We start from the raw sequence: 21,626 nt of genomic DNA on the forward strand, positions 1-21,626 counted from the left end.
GCAAGTCACTTTCGATCCATTCAGCATGGACCCAGGACCCACTTTTTGGCCATGGTCCACCAGCATGGACCCGGGACCCACTGGCCAAGACCAATATCGATACAGTTCAATATGGGTACCCATAGAACCTGTTTTCATTCTGATATTTTGAGGTAAGACTTCAAGGGCCCCATTTTTAAAATCGCCATGCCAGTCTTTCCCTTACCAAAATTTTGCCTAACTTTGGAGCCTAGTTTTGCCCATTCCCTGACAAGCTTGTATCATATGGTTGGAACCAATTGATGGCTTTAGTCAGTGGTTCCCAACTGGTCCAGCCACAGGGTCCAGATTTCTCCATAGTCATTAATTCAAGGTCCACACAATTGAGTATATTCAGTAACCTACTTGGCCATGTTTGGCCATATCATCAAGCTGTCCATTTTCACTAACTCTAGTAGGAAACAGCACTTCAAAATAAAAATCCTGTGCCGGGAAATCACAATCTTGCCACATTTGCAAGTCACTTCCGATCCATTCAGCATGGACCCGGGATCCACTTTTGGGCCATGACCCACCAGTTGTGAACCACTGCCTTAGGTTGTCTAGTGTCACTAGAAGCCAATGTATGAGCATGTCACAGGCATGTCTCTTATTTTTATTGGGGGGGGGGGGGGTTACGCACATTCAGTGACGCCCCTCCCCCGAATGCCACTGAATGTGCAAACAGATGTTTGCACTCATATTATACACATCCTGCAAGTGCTATTGTTTGCTTCCCAAATGTTCACCAATTTCATTTTAGTCTTAATTCTATTGCAGGTGACAGAGACACGGACGGGCCCACTGGGATGCAGTAGCTATGACAATCTGGACTCAGTTAGCTCTATCCTTCTGCAGAGCCCTGAGAGCAAGCTTCATCTGCAAGGTAAACAATCCCAGCATATCAATATTTTCCACATGCTGCCCACTGATGTTGGCTATAACATGGCAGCAGGGTCAAACTCCATTTTAGCCTCAAAAAGTAAACAGCCATACTGCTCTTATTTGGACAAGGAAAACGGTTTGTACTTCCTCAAGAATTGAATGTCAATGCATTTTTTAATTGGGACTGAGACAGATTTGCTTCCCACTCCCCTCTGGGGGATTGTGATATGATTCTCTGTGGTTATAGATGTCTGCAAACGTGATCGTTTTCTTAAGTGTCTCTCCGAGCTTTGTTTAAAGACAGGCCTACATTCAAAACAGTTGCATGTGCAAACTACTCAGACATGAGTGCAGAAACTAGCACTCACCATGCATGAACAATATAACAAGACAGTTCCAATAACATGCAAAGGTATTGCTTTACTTATCAATAACAGAGTCATACTGTGATTTATTTTTAGTCTGTCAAAATTTATCTCAAGAACATATTCAACGCTCAGTGACTTTTAAAATGAATGTACCATCATTTCACTCACAGATTGTACATCAGCGGATGCAAATAGCAACTTTTGCCAATTAGCGGCTGTGTTCTTTTAAGCGAAAATAGTTCTGTCTTAAACATTGACACAACTAATGATTAGCATGAGAGAAGAAATTGCTTGCAGTGACAGTCACCCTGGGGAGAAGCAGTGATGAAAGACTGTGTAACTGTGGTCAAGTGTTTGAATAGAGTGTTTGTCTCTTTGATTTATTCGAGTTTACGCAGGTTATTTAAACCAGTTTGAGAATCACAGAGGCTTATTTTCAATCCAGCCCACACTACCCCCCCATCCCCCATTTCCCTCTCTGAAGGAATCATTACTCGCCCTCTAAAATCAGAGAACTAAGTGGTTTGTCAAAGAATCACTTTTAAGTCCTCTGCTGCCACTTACTCAAAGGACTCTATAGGTTTTTGGAAAAGCTTTATTGTCATGCACCAAACGTATTAGCCTCCTGCTTTGAAGACTGTTTTGTCACCCTATTGATAGATGACAGGCTTGGAAAAGATCCTTTCTTTTGGCTTGATAATAACCCCAATAGAATGGAAAAGCTTTTCCAATTGGTTTATGGCTTAGAGTTTCGTATTAGGCCAAATTATATTGGTGTGTGTTTATGCGTTTATGTGTGTGGGCGAACCGTGAGGGGGATGCGTTGAGAGTTCTCCTGAAAATGCGTTCTTTGTAGAGCAATTAGCATTTTTGCCTTTAATTAGAAAGACAGCTGATGGCATAACTTCTTCAACAATCACAGTGCTCTTCATAGAGCTCTTCAAAATGATAGCACTTCACACAGTTCATGGAGAGGCATGTCATCAATGGAGAGCTTTTAAGGTTTATGCTTCTCAAATATGTTTATAATGAGATCCAATCATCTAATTCACCTTACAGTTTTCCTTCTGTCACGAACACTGTAACAATTAGTCTCATTTTATACCCTGGTGAACCATATATTCATCTCAGATCAAGCAAGCCACGTGCGTTTATGAAGAGTGTGATCCCCTGCGCATATACAGTTGGCATAGGTTAAACGTTTACAATCACTCGGGTCACAGGCTCCGGTCTGCATTGAGTCCCATGTTGCAGGGATTAATGCTGATTTTCTCTATTATTCCAAGGCAATTCAGTCAGCTTCAAAATAGTGTTATTCCTTCTGACTCTACTGGGAAATGCGATATAAAGCTCTCACATATTATTCCAGATCTCTGGGTTTCCCTCTTTTTAAAAGATACGCACTTATATAAGATTATGGTTTTGCCCACAGGCCACTTTTCCTCTGTGTCAACAAACACAAGCAGATGACAGGGACACACAGAGATGGTCTTTACTTTGATATGTTTATCAGTTCTCCCAGCATCTAACAACATTAGGATTTTCAAAACAACATGCAGCTGAAAAGCTCTTGGTCATAAAACATCGGTGTGTGTGTGTGTGTGTGTGTGTGTGTAGTGTTGTGCATGTTTAAATTATGTATTGATTAACAAATTATTTTTGAAAGGAGTGCAACAGTTGATATATTTCCTGAAGTAATTTTGATAGTTGTTGCTGTATATGCAAAATGTATTAGCATCAACCTTAAAGCCGTGCACGGCTTAATGTTTAGTTGACAGGGTACTGCTGCTGTATGTGGGTGGTGAGTGGCTGCGAGAGTGTTGGCAGACATGTTCCTGCTGTTCAGGTAGGTTGGTGGCTAGGCTGTTGCAAAGTTGCTGGTAGGTGGTTGCTATGGCAGTGTGAATGTGTGGTTGGTAGGGCGGAGTATTGGTACTCGGTACCTTTAAGGTATCGATTGATCCTTTTTGTGCCCAGAGCTAGAAAAAAATGATGATATGGTTTTGCTCACAGTCACTGCAGGTATTCTTTGATTCAATGTGACATGTGATTGGCCCACTACTGCAGCAGCTACAACCCATACAATCTGTGGTGCGGTGAAGTCGAGTGCGATGTATTTGACAGGGTTGGCACACCTGTTGCATCTGGTGGAATTTTACACAAGTGAATTCTTCCATTCACATAATAGGTACTGAATAAAGCAGAAAAAAAAGTATGACAAGAAATACTCTATTGGTATTGGTATCGCTCCAAGAGTATTGGTGTTGGTGCTGGCGCCTATTGGTTGGGCGTGCCTAGATGCTTTCTAGGGTGTTCGATGTGGTTGTAAGAATAACAGATAGCTGTCTACTGGTAGCACTGGTTTTACCAACCTTCTCAGTAGGTTGCACAAGCGAAATTTGGTCACACCCTTTTTTTTTCCTTTTTAAAATCCAGTAGCCCCTCCGAGGTGGGAGAGAGTTACTGCCCCAAGCGAGGGATTTCAAGTATCTATGGGTCTTGTTCACGAGTGAGGGTAGAATGGAGCATGAACTAGATCAGCCGTTTGGCGCAGTATCTGCAGTGATGCGGGCGCTGTGCTGGACCATCATGGTGAAGAGAGAGCAGAGCCAGAAGGCAAAGCTTTCAATTTAGTGGTCCATCTACATCTCAGCCCTCACCTATGGTCATGAGCAATGGCTAATGACCGAAAGAATGAGGTGGTGGATACAAGCGGCTGAAGTGAGTTTCCTCAGAATGTTGGCTGGGCTCAGCCTTAGAGATAGGGTAAGGAGCTCGGTCATCTGGAGGGAGCCAGTCGCTGCTCCTTCATGTCGAAAGGGGTCAGTTGAGGTGGTTCGGGCATCCCACTGGTAGGAGGTCTGAACATGCTGGAGGGATTATATATCTCGTCTGGCTTGGGAATGCCTCAGGGTCTCACAGGAGGAGCTGGAAAGTGTGGCTGGGGAAAGGGACAACTGGAGTACTTTGCTCCTCCTGCCACCCCGTGACCCGGCTTCAGATAAGTTGTTGAAAATGGATGGATGGATGGATGGATGGATAGCCGAAAACAGAAAATAATTGAAAAAAGTGTGAAAGTGTGACTTTCGATCTGAGACCACTACCTGTCTCCATCGAGGTCACTCTGTAGCCTTGCTTTGTGTCCCGCCCACAGCAAGATCTGATTGGTTACACATCACAAGTAATAGCCCATCAACACTGAAGGCTGCCAAAGATGGTAAAGCTGAAGCTGCTCTGGTGAGGAAGTGGTGCTGTGTGTGGAACTTTAGGCAGCAGATGTTACTGAAGTTGCAATAAACATCACAATCCTCTATGCTAAAGCTAAACAAACAGTGTTTCCACTGGTAACGTACTGCCAATAGAAATAGCAGTTATTGCATGTGACTTCAGTTGTATAAGAACGAGAACTGCAAAGGGAGGAAGAGGGAGATAGACTGTGCCTGGTTCATCGAGATATGTAACCAGATGATCATAGTTTAGAAAAATGCAGACATTTCATGCAACACATGAATATGATGCTGACCTGATGGTGCCCTTTCAGCCTGTGCTGGACATGTTTATATGAGTCAACTATCATTGTGTTTGTCACTGTTAGTAGAGACTTCAGTCTATGTGGCATGAATACCACCATGTGATATTTTAACTTGCACACTCATGCAACCATTTTGGTCAGAACCTAGAGCCCTGACCTGCTGGGGATTTTTAAGGGTGGTGCTGCTTGTGTCTGCAGTGTCTCGGACCAATTTAGAGCACTGTTGCTATTGTCTTCTTTTTTATTGCAAGGGTATTTAGAGTTATCAAGGTGGTAACTGTTATTAGTGTGATCACAAAAATACATCCACTCACCAGAAGAAAGGTATGAAGCATAATTTCACAAGCATGTGTTTAAATGTTTTTTATTTCCTGTATTTAGCTGCACTCAGAAAAATTGGATGCATAGAAAATTTGCAAGTTAACAGTTAAGCCATTTGGAACAATTCGTGAACCTCACAGTGATTCCAAAAGCAGCTTTATCGCCTTTTATTCATATAAAACAGTTCAATCCCCTGACAGATTTATTGTATCCCTTGACTGGTCTTTACAGTCAATGCCCAAAAAAATAACAGCTTTGACAGCATTGTCCTCGTCTTTGACAACACGCCATAAATGGACTTCACAAAGTATCCCTTGAGGAGGAAGACATTGGCTGGGCCCACGACTGCTCTTATAAGCACTAGCAGCTCCCAGCACATCTAATGAACACCCACCATGTGTCTCATTTTCAAATGCCCATTGACCTTTTACCAGACAATTAGCTAAAATGCTAACTTTTGGCATTTAAACGGTGGGGAGGAGTCACATCTGGCCAATTTAGAAGATCACGGATCACTGGAAGCACTATCTAATAGCAAAATATGCACATCATGCAACATTTTAGTTGAAAAAGAAGTTTAACTTGAAAAGAATATATTTCCCCTCCACTGTAGAGGCACCGCCACAGACAGATTAAGCACCTGGGACATGTAGCCACAGCAGATTCTACAGTGACTCATCTGTTTACTCTGTCCACATGGGTATGATTTGTTTCAGTGGTCCACACAGGACTCCCCCGCTCTCAACCAGCTCATTATTTTGAATGTTTGGTGCTTTCAATCAATAAAGAACTGAAGGGAAATACACACCTATTCTCGTGAGGTAAGGGTTCACAGGTAGACATCAAAGACAGGAGGAGAGAGCTGCACACTTTCAACTCTGATGCAATAATTTTATTTTGAACTCTTCTGCACATATTTCTTCTTATGGTTTAAAAAGCCCTTAACATTTTATAAGTATGTAGTGTGGGGGTCAGAAAGCTTAAATCCGAGAGCTCCAGAGCACCAGCATAGCCTTAGAAATAAAGTTCATAGAAAGGTTATTCACACTTCCAACATCCAGAGGTCCACATTTCAGGAATCGGCTATTTGTGGAAAAAGAAACATACATGCCTTTTAAATTTAGATATGTGTATGCTCTCTGGGTGGAGATGCATTATTGTATTTGTGTTTTTCTTTTACTTGGTTTTAAGTCTGTTATTTTCTTTTTATTTTGTATTCATTTCTTACAATGTGGACATTATGTAGTTAGAGGCCTGCCTCTAATTGATGAATTCTCTATGAATGTTTTTCTATGTTCATCCTGATCGCCGTGTGAGCTCACTGATTGGAATCACCTGGTTGAGATACATGTTTTGCTGTCCTGTGGAGAAAAAAATTATCTCCACATTTGGCAATATAACAAAAAAGCACTTATTCCTGTTCAATTTGTGGAAATTCTTCTACTTCTTAAGCTGAGTAAACCCATCTTAAAACCCCACTGGGTCTGTTGAAACATGTATTGTCTGTAAAAAAGGCTGTTCTTCATAGCTCATGAGAAGTTGCTGTCTTTTATTTTTTTTAAAGATATTTTTTGGGCATTTTTAAGCCTTTAATTGATAGGACAGACAAGTGTGAAAGGGGGAGAGAGAGGGAGTGACATGCAGCAAAGGGCCACAGGCTGGATTCGAACCTGGGCCGCTGCAGCAACAGCCTTGTACATGGGGCGCCTGCGCTACCACTAAGCCACCGACGCCCCGGAAGAAGTTGCTGTCTTTGAGATACATGGTCTTCACAGGACATTGACAATATGTCAGCCAGATGATTTGTAGTTTTCATACTGAGAGTGAAAATGTTGTTTTGTAGAATCTGAAATAACATGATTGCATCAAAGCTATAAAAGTGCGGTGTGATGTGTTTAACCAAACTGTTTGTGACATAAGGTAGATAACATTTGTACTCACAAAATTGGTCTTAAGGCTGTGAATTCTTTTCTTTTTTCTTATGTTTCAGCTCAGGGAAAATAATGCAGGGAATATGTTGAAGTGTCATCTGATTGACTAATCAACCTAGTCACCATTGGCACATTTCTGCAAATCACAGTTACATTACATTACATTTTACGTTACAGTTACATTTGTACATTATTAAGTAGCTGAACGCTATGGTCATTGTGTGATTAGATTCAGGCATAAAAAGCACTTGGTTTTGGTCAGGAGAAGATAAAGTTTTAAAACACCCAGTTTAGTCGGAGAAAACTTTATTTCCATTTGCAGTATTATATGTGACAGTATGGCTCTGTTCTGGGGCTTCTTTGCCTTTCCTAGGCCAAAGGTAAAGAGAGCACTCCTCTCCGCTCTTCCATGTGTCTACATGAAAAGCCTTAAGGCAGAGAGAGGACACCTCTCCACCCTTCCATGTGCCTATGTGGGAAGCCTAAGGTGGAGATAGCACACCTCTCTGCCCTTCTATGTGCCTACATGAAAAGCCTTAAGGCAGAGAGAGCACACCTCTCCGCCCTTTGACGTGCCTATGTGGGAAGCTCAAGGCAGAGAGAGCACACCTCTCCACCCTTCCACGTGCCTATGTGGGAAGCTCAAGGCAAAGACAGCACACCTCTCCACCCTTCCATGTGCCTGCATGAAAAGCCTTAAGGCAGAGAGAGCACACCTCTCCGCCCTTCCACGTGCCGATGTGGAAAGCCTAAGGCAGAGAGAGCACACCTCTCCGCCCTTCCATGTGCCTGCATGAAAAGCCTAAGGCAGAGAGAGCACACCTCCTTGCTCCTGGTGGAAGAGCAGCAGCAACCCCCTCCCACCCCCACCCCCCCGCCCCCCCAGAAACAGAGCCAGCATCAATGACAAACAGAAATGACATTGATAAGTCAGACACAGCATGAGATTTCCCAATTGCTTGCATAGAAGGGAATCATGTGATCTATCAGCAAACTGTCCCCTCCACCTCCAGATGGCAAAGTCAGCTTATATGCTACATCACTTTAAAAACACTGATGTGAAATGTATGAAATATGCAAATGTAAAGGTTACTTACTTTGATTTGGGTACTGATAAATTAAGTCAGGGCCAAGGAAAAGCAATAATGTTTTTATGACAGCATCCATGTAACCTCCTCTGTATACATGTCTTTTCTGCACTGCCTGCACTGAGGGCGAGAGAGGCTTTTACCAGTGAGGGAATACATTGCGGAGAAATTTTGCATGTTGCTTTTGGAGGGTGTAATTGCAGAATCACAGACAGCGTTATGCATTTCTCTTATTCCTGTTTGTGTTATTCAGTTGATATGCCAGAATGGTGTGTGTGCGTGTGTGATCTCTCACCCTACCGGAGCCATTTCTGGTGAGCCAAGATGAGCCGTGTCAAGTGCATTTTTTGAGCTTTTTCACCAGTTTTTCTATCTCAATTTGTGTGTTTCTAGAATTGTTCTTTTGGAAACGCTTTTACAACACTGCTTTATCTTCTCTTTTCTCAACCTATTTGTCTTTTCTGCCTATTTTCTTTTTCCTCCTTTCTCCACTTTTTTTTCAGCTTCTTTAAAAAATGTTTTTCATTTGGCTTCTTGGCATTTCCTGTCTCCAAAAGAATGAATTTCCCCACTCTACACCCCATAGACAGATGATCCATATTTTGGCTACTCTAAACATTTCTGATCATCTTTACTAACTGCAAAATGCAAAACATTCCTTCATGTATAATGCCATCTTTTGAAATGTATAAAAACCTTAATCTAGACTAGCTATTATAATTGCTTATGAATTAAATAAGGGATCATCATATTAGTATGCGGTGCCATGTGAGTTACAACAAGGATGCAGTAATAGAAAACCCACTCCATTCCATTCTTCTAATTAAACTTTTAATCATGCCTTTTCCTCTCCCACTTTTATTTTTCACTCCAGACCTCAGCACTTTATGTACCTTGAGGCGTAAGTGTAACTGCAAAACTTTGTGAGAAAATATATACAAGAAAATGATTACAAACCTGTTACCAAACTCATACTGCTTTTTGAGTGATTCGCTTTGGTGAGATTACTTTTAGAAACGGTCTGAGACAGCACTCTGGCTTAAATTAACAAGCTAGTGAATTTAGTTGTGGTCAGATTCCTCCTGGAGCCACTTTAGACTGTCTCTCAAAAATAAGAGAATTTTCAAAAAGGGAATGTCAGGGAGGGGGGGGGGTTCCTCCCCTCCTTCTCACCCCTGTGGTCGGTTCTTTGTGAGCTGGTGGGGCTGGGAGCCACAGATAACACAATGCGGATATGACACTCCCTGGATATTCCCTCTGCTTTCACTTAGATTTAGATTAGAATGCTGTCGTAGAATCTCACATCAAGGCAGCTACCTATCAAAGCCTAAACTCAGTCCTCTTCTCTCCCACAGTTTTGCTTTGTAAATGTTTGGCAAATTAACCAGCACCATGTGCTTTCTTCCCCCCTTTTTTCCCCCAACAATCATCAGAATAAGAGATGGCACTGGAACAATTTCATCACATTAGATTTCATGCATGACTTAGCAAAGCTTTGATCTATCAGACATTAAACTTTGTTTTGCTTAAATATAATGTGACTGTGGAGGTTTTACTTTTACATTTTGGCACACTTGAGTGCACACTATATTCACAGCTTTAGTGGCAGCTAAATACAGTGTAAGAGGGCATCAGAATATGTTATTAGCAGAGACTTTGTAGGTATGCAAGAAGGATTTATTGATTCTGGCCCAGTCTGTGTCACCTAAAGCCCAGTTCAGACTAAATATTTGTGGAGAGATGTGTTGAAACTTACAACTACTTGCAATGTGTCTGTCCGCAATGCTCTGAAACCCGCCAGTTTGCTACAGCTGCATTTCTACAGACGGTGGTGATAAAATGGCAAAAACATAAAAGCAGATCTGAGCCTCAGATTAACCGTATTCATAAAAAATATATAATTAATAGCCAATAATTATTAATTAATAATTCATTCATTCATTCATCTTCTAACCGCTTCATCCTCTTGAGGGTCGCGCGGGGGCTGGAGCCTATCCCAGCTACATCGGGCGAGAGGCAGGGTACACCCTGGACAGGTCGCCAGACTATCGCAGGGCTGACACACAGAGACAAACAACCATTCACGCTCACATTCACACCTACGGACAATTTAGAGTTACCAGTTAACCTAGTCCCCAATCTGCATGTCTTTGGACTGTGGGAGGAAGCCGGAGTGCCCGGAGAGAACCCACGCTGACACGGGGAGAACATGCAAACTCCGCACAGAAGGGCTCCCACGCCTGGGATCGAGCCGGCAACCCTCTTGCTGTGAGGCGAGAGTGCTAACCACCACACCACCATGCCGCCCAATTAATAATTCAATTAAACAATTATTCAGTCAATGCTTGCTTATATGCTTCTTATTTGAGTAAATTTGACCAGCTGACTACACTACAAGTTTAGTGGTTGTCATTCTCGGAACCCATTGGCTATATTTGGCGTCTGACTTCCAGCATACAGCGATACAGCCTCTGTGGGCAGACCACCATTTTTTTGGCATTCCGGTTTGATTGGGTGGAGGAGACAAATTTCCGTTTCCAACTTCCATTCATATATATATAAGTAAATATGCTGAACCATTGTGATGGATTCAGAGTTTGCAGTGACGCCAATTATGTTCCGCCTCGTTAGTTCACTGCACAGACTGTTTAACCTGGCAGCCAGCTCGAACGTGATTGGTCAATATCACGCAGACTACAAACAGCCTACAACCGGAAACCAGGGCTCTTCCGCTCTTCTTCCGGAGGCAAGATTTGCCTACAGTCTGTATATAGAGACTAAGTGGTTGTTGGAACAAGTGCTTCACATTCTAAAGCTGAAAACACACTGGTGCCACCATGCCCCGACGCGTCATGTGACGTCTTCACCTATCTGTAACTTAAATCATGTGTGGACAGCTTCTATTTAAAACTTTCTCACCCAAAGGGGCGATCTCCAGAGCTATGACTTGCTAGGCAATATGTTTGTCGGCATTGTCTTTATATTGACGGGATCGCGGGTCGTTCAGCTTGGGATATTTCTCGACCTCAGCAGCAAGTCTCTCCTCATTCTTTGTCACACACGAGACACAGCAACAGAGTTCTCTTTATGCATCAATGCTTAGTAGAGGAGTCAAGCTGCCACATGAGCATAGGAAAAGAGCTGCTACGGGAGCTGGTATTTGTGGGAAACATGCATTTAATTCCAGAGGTGGTGAGGCTGGAAATAGGACAGTGGTGTAAAGTGCCGCGGGGCGCCAATGCGCATCTTGCTGTAGCCAGTGTAGGGCCGTACATTGAAAATAATAGGGGTGTATGTTTTGATGTGCGGAGTTCCATGCCAATGTGTTTTTGCCTTAAAACTAGCCATCAGCCAATGCCCTCACATACCTAAACAACTGAATAGGTCGATTTCCACTGACTTCTAAAACATCTCTCTAAACGAGGTATAATACTGTCCTAACAGTCTGTGTTTTGAACGTCATTAATATCATAAAGCAGTCATAGTCCAGCTCCAGAACTACCTGGTTAGGTTTAGGCAACAAAACCATGTGGTTAGGTCTAGAAAAAACTGTAGAGGGTGCAGCCTTACAATTAATGCAAGTATGGGTTGTGGTTAGCTGTCTGTCAGGTTGATCTATATGGTCTTTTTTTGATGATAGTGGGCTGCACTGGCGTCTCAACAAGCAGGATCACTGGCCACACCAAAATCTAGCTTGAGTCGAGCCGAGATGGGCCAGTTCACACTGCTGCAACTTTCTAAAGCGGCTTTGTCTCATCACAAATCTTTGGTCTGAACTGGGCTTAAGATGAATGATAGTAGACCCTTCACAACCTGGTCTCACATCCAGGGCATGAAAACTGCAGCTCAGGCAGAGGCCCTCTGTATCAGATACAGACATGCAATGCCCCCTTTAGCATCTGTATGAGATGCACCGGGCAGTCAGCCAACTTCAATATAAACCCAACCGAGTCGATGTTTAGAACAACAGATGGAAAATAAAGAGCAAAAAAGAGTCTACTATGGATGGGTGGGTTGGGGTGGTGGTGGATAAGTCCAACAAGTACAGGACTTTTACTCATTAGACTGGTGTTCATGTCCCATATGAAACTACAAATCAGTGTTGAGTTATTTTGTCAGGTCAGTCGTCAGCTGACATGTGAAATGTCAATTCCAATCTTTTCCTAACTCTAACCAAGAACTTTCGTTGCCTAAACACAACTGCTGACTCCTTATGCCTGAATATAGGCAGACCTCAGTGGCATTATAACGACACTGGGGGCTTCTGCCCAACCATCAAAATATGACGAGTACGAATGAGATCACTTTGGCCTTACACACAATTATGTCTCTGAGCACGATGTACTTGACCTATTTTCTATTACATACTATCAGCTGGGCCAAAGCCATATTCTGCATATGTAGCAAAAGCCATAAATGTGAGCCCACCCTTAAATTTTGAATGGATTTTGTGTTTCACTGGAACACAGACATTTTTAAAAGAACTGCTTTTTTCTTTATTCTCTTAAGAAGATCCACACTATTTAGCTCCACTACAATTGGGATTTAAATACACTTTTGTTCTCCCACATTAATTTGTTCGTTGTTTGTTTGTCCTCTCTCCAGGCTAAAGCTTAGAAACCTGATGATATTGGCTTTGGCTGGATTCTCACTTTCTGCCTCCCCTGGGAGGTAAACAAGTAAAAATAGCTTATTGAGGGATGAGAATTAAGCGAAAGAGGGAATTAGCGTGTGGTAGTTAAATGGTCAGGATTTCCATTGTTTACTTAAACTCTTATTATACAGTATGGTTCAGGTGCTAGGGAGAAAGTAGTCATATTTCTATTTGCTGTTATAATCCAGATTTCCTGCTATCTGTTTATAGTTGATTACCTCATTTGAATTGGTGATATTTTTTAAAAAGGGAAACAGCAGGGACTTTCAGTATATTGGACAGAAGATTGAAATATTATTTGTGTAATTTGATAGCCAGGACAAATAAAGAAAACACGCACGGGGGATTGAAAATAGCAAATTGGTTGCATAAATTAGCTGGGCCAAAGAAAGATAAAAGGCCCTGGAACCTTCACAAGCCATTACCTTGCAAGGACCCAATCACCTCCAATGTGGCTGTCATAAATTAGCACCAAAACAAAAGCAAACTAATTTGCTTCTTTCAGTCCGCAGCACATGCTTTCTCTCTTTTCTCTTTCTCCAGTTTCCTCAACAGCCTATCTTGGAAGAGCCATGAGCCTATCTTGGAAGATTTATGAATATGTTAGAATAGCCTGAGCCAACAGTTTTCAAAGTGGTGAAGTGAAAATAAATTAAACTGGCCCTGTAGGCAAGTCGTGCGGAGAGTGATGAATTAGATACTCATTGCTCTGTCGCTCGATGCCTGTCCCTCTTTTCAAGTGAAAACGCTGCAAACATTATGGAGAAGACAAACAAACATACAAATCAATTAAGTTGTTTTTGATGACAGACTTGTTGAAAAATTGATTCAGAGACTAAAGTATATCAGTAAACACAATGTCCTTGGTTACCAGAGAATAATTTACTGAAGAAAAATCTTTGGTGCAAAACATGGAGAGCAAATGTTGGATGAGCACAACAATAAACACACAGAGAGGCATTTTCAGCATGTTCCCTTTCACTCTGTTACACTCTCTCATCCTCCGCAGCTTTCTCTTGACTCAGACTGTTTATCTTGTTCTTTCTGAAATCTGGACACACCACGAAAAATATTTAACGATTTGATAATACTGACTGTACAGTTAAAGTTATTTTGACTTCGAAATCACAGTGTAACTTGGGCCGTATCCCATATCACAGTAGCGATGTGAGGTAATGACCCAGCCATTGGACAGACCCACCGAGGTAGAAGTGTGCATTATGAAAACATGCACACTTTTTCCTAGAGAACTGATAATGCAGGATCATTTCCATCAGGACGGATGGCTGCACACATTTTTTTTTCACATCTCTCCAACATTCTGAAATCCCAGTACCTGATGAAATCTTTCCATGTTGACCTGGAGGTCAGCTTTCAATTGGAAATGGTCAATCAAGAGTGAGTTTCCATTTGGGGCAGCATGACCATAAATCTCTGTGTTTTTCCCCCCCCACTCACTCCAGCCAGCTGCAGGCTGCCATTTCAGCAAGAGCCATGGTTTTCCACTCAGTCTTTTTTCTCTCTGACAGACTGTTTCATCAATTGATCAAGGGTTTCTTTACTTTATTCTTCTTTTGAATTTAGAGGGGCCCTTTTCAGTATTGAACTGTTTATATAAACACTTTGTGTAGCACATTATTTGAAATTGTTGGTTTGAATGTTTGCACAAAGGCATTATATTTTAATTAACATTATTATAAGTAATAATACTTTATATTATTTTGAGGTCATTATTAAAAATACAACATTTTTTACCAGTAAATACAGTAACACTTTACTTGAAGGCATCTACATAAGAGTGACATGACATTGACATAACTATGACATGACACAGTCATGAACCTGTCATAAACATTATGTACATGTCATAAACATTCATGACTGCTGTCATTAAGTATCATTCGGTTTTTGTAATGACAACTTGACATTGTTTGGGTTGTCTTGATTATGACAACTTGACATTTATCAAAGTGACATTACCAGAAGTTGTCTTTGTCATGAAAGTTGACATTAAATTTGTTTGGGATGTCCTTATTATGACAACTTGACATCAGCCAGGATGATATTACCACAAGATGTCTTTGTCATAACAACTTGACATTAACATTAACATTAAGAAATGCACCTTGGTGTTTATGACAAGCTGACATAAAGATTATTATTGTCATGACAAAGACATCTTGTGGTAATATCATCCTGGTTAATGTCAAGTTGTCATGCCAAACTTGTCATGACAAAGACAACTTCTGATAATGTCATCCTGGTTAATGTCAAGTTGTCATAAGGACACCCCAAACTTGTCACTACAAAGACAACTTCTGGTAATGTCACTTTGATTAATGTCAAGTTGTCATAATCAAGACAACCCAAACAATGTCAACTTGTCATTACAAAAACCGAATGACACTTAATGACAGCAGTCATGAACATTTATGACATGTACATTATGTTTATGACAAGTTCATGACCGTGTCATGTCATAGTTATGACAGTGTCATGTCACCCTTATGTAGATACCTTCAAGTAAAGTGATACCATAAATACTACATAGTGGACAAACAGTGATGTTGCTGGGTATGGGTCCTGCATCCCTACTGCATTAATATCTGAAAGGACACAGTGAATTCACCACCAATGCGTGCGGATATACTTTCCCAATAATGCCACATTATGAGCAGCATTTCCAAATTGAAATCTTAGAAACAATGGCTTTACGTATTTTGAAAGTATTTCTCGTGCCACAGAAACCACTGAGAGTGAAACTTGTGTTTTGGATGTTGTTATGTCGGTGATGTGTCTGTGTTTTTGTTCCGGGGCCCTGCACAGATCTGACACCTGCCCAGACACCTGCCCACCCACCGTCATCCCCAGCTCTCTGAAGTTCTGTGCGCCAAGGCAACAGTGTCGGTGGCAACCTTATATTTTTAGTTTCATTCAGTGTATCTGCATGATGAATGTGTAGGATGTTACTACGGACATCCCTGTGATATATCAATCTTGATCATGATGTTGGCTGCCCACTATTAAATGCCCATGATCAACTGGGATATTGATGTTTACAGTGTGAGCTCCACTCATAGAAAACTCTGCTGCATATCAAATCAAGCACTCCCTAAACTAAACAGCCAGCCTCCACTTTTGGAGATCCATTGTTAGGAATAACTCGTCCTCATCCAGCATCAACTCAGACATCCATAACAGCAACGCTGTACAGCACATCACTGTATCCAGCCTGCTCCCAAAGACACACTGAAATTCTACATTCAGCCAAAGATATTTCAATCAGGAGAGACAGAAGAAAACAAAATATGAGTGAACAAATTAACAGACGATTTGTGCTGATTACATTTAACCAAAGTCTTTGGCACTTGGCACACCAGAGGGAGATATTTGTGTGATCAAGGAACATCTGAGTGGGAGCAGGATAAATCCCTTCATGCAGTCCAGACACTGGTGGTGGTGGTGGCTGATGACTCTGAGGGGGATGAGGCTGATGAATCCGCGGTGATGGCTGATGACCCTGAGGCAGATGAGGCTGATGAATCCGTAAAGACTGGGTTTTGATGGGGAGGTGAAAGGCAGGCATGACTGCAGCAAGAAAGAACTACGGCAGCGAAAGAACCATATTTAGAATGAGGAGTGTTTAGCTGTGCTATTGGTTGATTGTGAATCAGCTGATGACTCCGCTGACCTACCCAGACTATCGGTACATTTACATGGACAGTTTAATTCCACTTTTAATCAGAATGAAAGGCCATTCCGATTAAAAGTGGTCATGTTAAACGGTCATTCTGATTGAAAAATGGTTATTCCAACTGAAAATTAAATCCGATTAAAGGGGGTGGTTTATTCCATTTGTCATTCCGAATGAAAGAATCTTGTGTGCATGTATACACTCATTCCTCTTTAAGTTCATTCCGGTCTTTCTGCGCATGCTTGCCCTTTCCTTGCCCTTCTGGCACGATGACGTATATAACGTGCATAGCAACGAGCTGAGATAGAGCAGTCGGACTCGTTGCACTCACCGGTTTCCATTCACCGCAGCACGGTCTTCTGCCTCCCTTCTCCTGCTCAACAGATGAAGCATTAGCAGAACAAGGTTGTTGTCGTACTGCTGCTTCAACAATATAAGCAAAACACGTCTGAAAAAGGCACTAAGAACGGCGGTGTCAAGCATCTTGTTATCCAGAGCGAGGACTACAGTGTTTTCTTCTGGTAAATGTAAACACGTAACATCCGCCCTGCCCCCTATCCAATCAGAAACCTTCCCTGCCCCAAACCTTGCGCAGACCTGAATAAAGATGATTAAACTGATCTCCCATGTAAACCCTCATTCGGAATGAATATTTCCCATGTAAACTACCTGGAAAAACTTTAATTCCCAATGATTTCATTCAGATTTATTTCATTCTGAATGAGAAGCCATCATGTAACCGTAGCCACTGACACCTAGAGATAGTGAGTGAGTAGGTGTGCAAGGAGTGAATGGCAGGGTGAGAATGAAATCTTACAGCCTGAGCATAAACTATATTTTCTTCCTGACTGAACATTCGCGAGAGCTTAATGAGTCCAATCAACAGTTTCATTTGGTTGCAATCCTTGACAGCATATTCATTTTTAGTTACCTGGTATTTGCTCCGAGTAGAAACACTGAATTTATATAAAGAGCTACCTTATTTTAAGTCTTATTTTAATGCAAGGATTTATACATGAGCAGGAATGTAGCACAACATAGATGTGAAAGCAATGTTCTGTTTATTTAAATGTGACCGTGCATTCCATTATTTTGTGCTGTAAACCACTGAATGACCATGATCAATAATTGTGATGTCAATCATTATTGATTAAAAATGCACTGTAAAAAGAAGCTTTTTGTTTTAACCTTAAAAAAAGTCAGTGTCCAAGCGGCCTTACGTTTTTAAATTGACTGAATTTGAGAAGACATGTTGAATCATTACCAAATTACCTCAACTTGTTTTCTCCAGTTCAGTCAACTTAAAATTTTAAGGCAGCCTGGACACTATCTATTTTAAGTTAAAACAAACAGTTTATTTTTAAAATGTGAACTTATCATCTTGGCTATGATTAAGCATCCCCAGGACCCACTTAATTTGCCTTGGACCCACCCCAATGACCGCCTGTGGGTCCAGGGGATTCTCCACATTGAGAACCTACCAACACCATCACTGTGTAATGTATTCAGATTTAAGAAACAGTTAAAAATCATGATGTGTTTTAGTCTAATACAGACAGTTTTAATAATATGTTACCACACACACCTCTTAAAATCATATTAAGTCATGTTAATTATTCTTTTTTAGCCTCACGGTTTGACCTTATTTAGTAGTGCTCTTATTTTTTTAATTTATTCAATTTCTTTGTTCAATTTGAGGCCTTTATTTATATTTACATATTGCACTGAAGCACATTAATTGATTGCTGGCATGCGTGAAACACTTTCGTTTTTATGTGGAGCATAAAAATGACAAATGAAGAAATCTGAATCTAAAGGGTTGGGTATTTAAATAATAAAATACGCAGCCCACAGACGATCTAGCTTGTGTAATTTGGCTCTTAATTTTGGGTGAATTGAATCAGCAAGTTAATGAATCAGCATTCTTTATTTTGTCTTTTTTTGTTTTGTAGCAAAGCGTACAGCAAATATGTGCCTCCCAACACAAACACATCCACATTATTTCTGTATTAAGGGATGTTTGATCTAATTTCTGGGATGAATCTTGGCTTTTGATCTGAGGCATGTATACAGCACATCTTGACACTTTGAGGGCAGTTGTATCTTTTACAGCTGAAATGGAAATGTCAGAGCTTGTCATACGTCTCTCCTCCCCCTCTCCGGGGTTCTTGTAAAACATGTGATTTCTGCACGAGCCCGGAACGGGTGTGCACTTGCGCTCGCGCATGAGTCGACGCTTGCCTGCGTGCGTGCGTGCACCTGAAAGTGTGACACTAGTACGACATCTCACCAGCCGAGGCCCTCGTGCTACTGCTGTGCGGGGACACATGGCAGCACATGACGGAACAGCTTGAACAGTGCGACTGAAGTGCATGAGCAGCCAAAAGCAACCACATTACATTTTTTGAACGCAGCTGGTATGTGGCGTGTTCCGAGATTATTTTGTTAATTCAAAACAAAATAACTGCATTCAAATTACAACACTTTGAGGGCGTCGCTCCTAAAATAATAAATCGCAATAAATCCAAAATTGCACTCGCCCTACTGTGATCGTGCACACAGGGAAAGTAGATGAAAAGTAATCACGAACTTACTTTACTCTGACTCAACTTGTGTGTCTGTGTCCAGTGTGCAGCACAACTGGCAATAACTCAGCACCATGGAGAGCTCATCTACCTCTCCAGACTGCCTGCCCTCCTCAATCCAGCAATTGCTCCAACATGCAATTTCAGCAATTCCCTCTTTTCAGGAGGCAGGAGCAGCAAGCCCTGAATGCCAGGACCATTTTTATATGTAATTTATGCTTTTACAGTGATTACTGCACCTGCATCCTTGCTTGCTTTTTGTGTGAACAATATGAATAAGTGGGTTTCTTCAAAGCTAACGCTATATAGAGGTATTGTGCAGAGCACATTGTGTTTCGCAAGTCTCTCTGTTCCACACAGATAGAGCGGAGTGTATCACATATGCATATGCAGGCTCTTGTATGTTAATATGTTCTAGGAAATGGGATTTGCCACTTCTCTGTTGTTTTGCTGTTCCAAAATATATGCACACCTAAATATTAATGTACCATAAAAATCCCCAAAAATCCTAACAGAGCACTCAGGGACGAAAAAAACAAACATTCTTTGTTCTTGTACTTACACTGTGGACATGTTTGGGATGGAAATATTGATAAAACTGCCCTAAACAATTATCCCCACATACAAATACTTAAGATTTTACAACACAAATTGAGTCGGCAGTCCTGTTTGAAAACACAGGCTGCTGCCTTCGAGTGAGCCGAAAACACTTATGATAATCTACGATAATCTACTCAGCGCAGACACAGCAACACATTATCCATTTGAATGCTAAGTACACCTCACTCAGAAGTTTAAAAAATGCTAACATATTCCAAGAGCTGAGAATAGCTCCAGTGGAACATGTTATCCTCTGTCAGGCCCAACACACACGCTGTCAGAGACCTAAAGCGCTTTACTTAAAGAAATGAAAAGTGGATAAATAGCTACTTTAGCTGCACCTTTTTACCTCCGAGTCGTGGAAGAGGAGCTCTCGTGTGAAATGGGCCAACGCAGCAAATCTTAAAGCTATGTGCCCCTTCTGTTTTAAGTATCTAAGGATCAGCAAGGGTGCACTGGGCAGGCCTGGACTGCAGAGAAACAGGCAATCTTCCAGTTCAGAGGTCTTTGGTTTTGTATCATGGCTGCAACGATAACCTCCAATGGTAATTTAATGCCCCCATTCAAGTAATGCACTTTATTGCACCAGTGGATTAAGTAATGATTATTTTGCGAAATTGCGGCCACACAATGGTCAATTAATCTTTAATGAAACTGTAACTTATGAGGCGGAGCGTGGCATTGCAATAAGCAGGCAACTGCTTGCCAAGGCAGTTACAAGGCTCAATTGCGGCCTACACTCCCCATCTATCCCCATGTAAAAATAGAGCACTCCAGAAAGACACATAATGAAAACGCAAAGTCACAGTTGCAGAGTCTCCGTTTTTTAGCATTCATGGAATGTTTGAGGTCCTATATCCTCTGACGTACGTGAAGGAAATATATCAGCCGGTGATGTATGCGGTGAGATTAACTGCCATTTTGAGGTGCTATTTATTTAGAGCAAGCCAGGCATAGGGGTTGCAGGGAATTATGTGCACTGACAGAGCATGAAGTTGGAGGTTATCAAATGGCTGCACGGGAATTCCAATATGCACCTATTCATTTCATCAGCAGCTCTTTAATGACGGCAAGTGTAACTCCCTGCCCCAATATCGAGTGTTTTTCCTCCAAAATACCTGCATCAGAGCCGTATAAACTGTAGCTTTATAGCCCAATCATTCTCAATGTGTTCACATGTTACCGCACTAACACAGCAAAGCCAGGGAAGTCACAAAGATAAATGTTTTTCCTGTGATTAGTTTCTCATTTCATTTTTTTGGCCCGAGGGCTCCGGTTCTCTCACCCATTCCCCACTGCACTAACAAATGTTGATGGATTTACTTCTATTGCATGACATCATTTCTACAGTGGGAGGACGAGACATCAGATTTCCAATACTGGAGTACGTGCTCGGTGGGAGAAGGTAGAGGAGAGCGGAAGAGGTGAAGAAACAGGATTGAGGAGAGTGATTGATGGAGTGAATGAGAGCCAAAGGATGATGGGGGGGGGGGGAGTCAAGGGGGCATGTGCATGAGTGTGGCGGGAGTAAGAGTGAGTGTAATGAAGTAAGACAGAAGAGATGTGTACAGAGACGGAGTACGGGGTAGGGAGACAGAGACGTGGAAGAAGACGGGACAGAAACACTGAGAGGGAAAGAGAGTGGAAAGCAATAGATCGCAAGACTGATAGCACTGAGCTGAATGTCAGCATCCCGGACGATTCCTCCTGCAATCTCCCGGTACCAACACAATGATATCAGAAGAAGAAACGTGCCTATATGTGTGTGTGTGTGTTTGTGTGTTGATGGTAAGGTTGGGGGGTATGAGGTATGGTTAGACAGAAGAGGGAGAGAGGGAGGGCTGAGGCACTCGGTGTTATTGTGCACCCGGCCGCTGGCACCAGCACTGTCAGTAAGCAGCGTTGATCCGTGAACTTGCCATCTGGATTCTCCCACAAATCACATTAAAG

General features: G+C 41.8%; 1 protein-coding gene across 1 annotated transcript in view; it reads left to right on the forward strand.

The window, feature by feature from the left end:
• The window catches only part of brinp1 (bone morphogenetic protein/retinoic acid inducible neural-specific 1), a 170,677-nt gene that overhangs the window by 117,687 nt on the left and 31,364 nt on the right, over positions 1-21,626 (forward strand). The window contains exon 5 of the mRNA XM_049604572.1: positions 799-904. Coding sequence (XP_049460529.1) covers positions 799-904 — 106 coding nt within the window. The remainder of the gene's footprint in view (positions 1-798; positions 905-21,626) is intronic.

Source organism: Epinephelus fuscoguttatus, linkage group LG18 (assembly GCF_011397635.1).
Source record: "Epinephelus fuscoguttatus linkage group LG18, E.fuscoguttatus.final_Chr_v1".
Classification (NCBI taxonomy): domain Eukaryota; kingdom Metazoa; phylum Chordata; class Actinopteri; order Perciformes; family Serranidae; genus Epinephelus; species Epinephelus fuscoguttatus.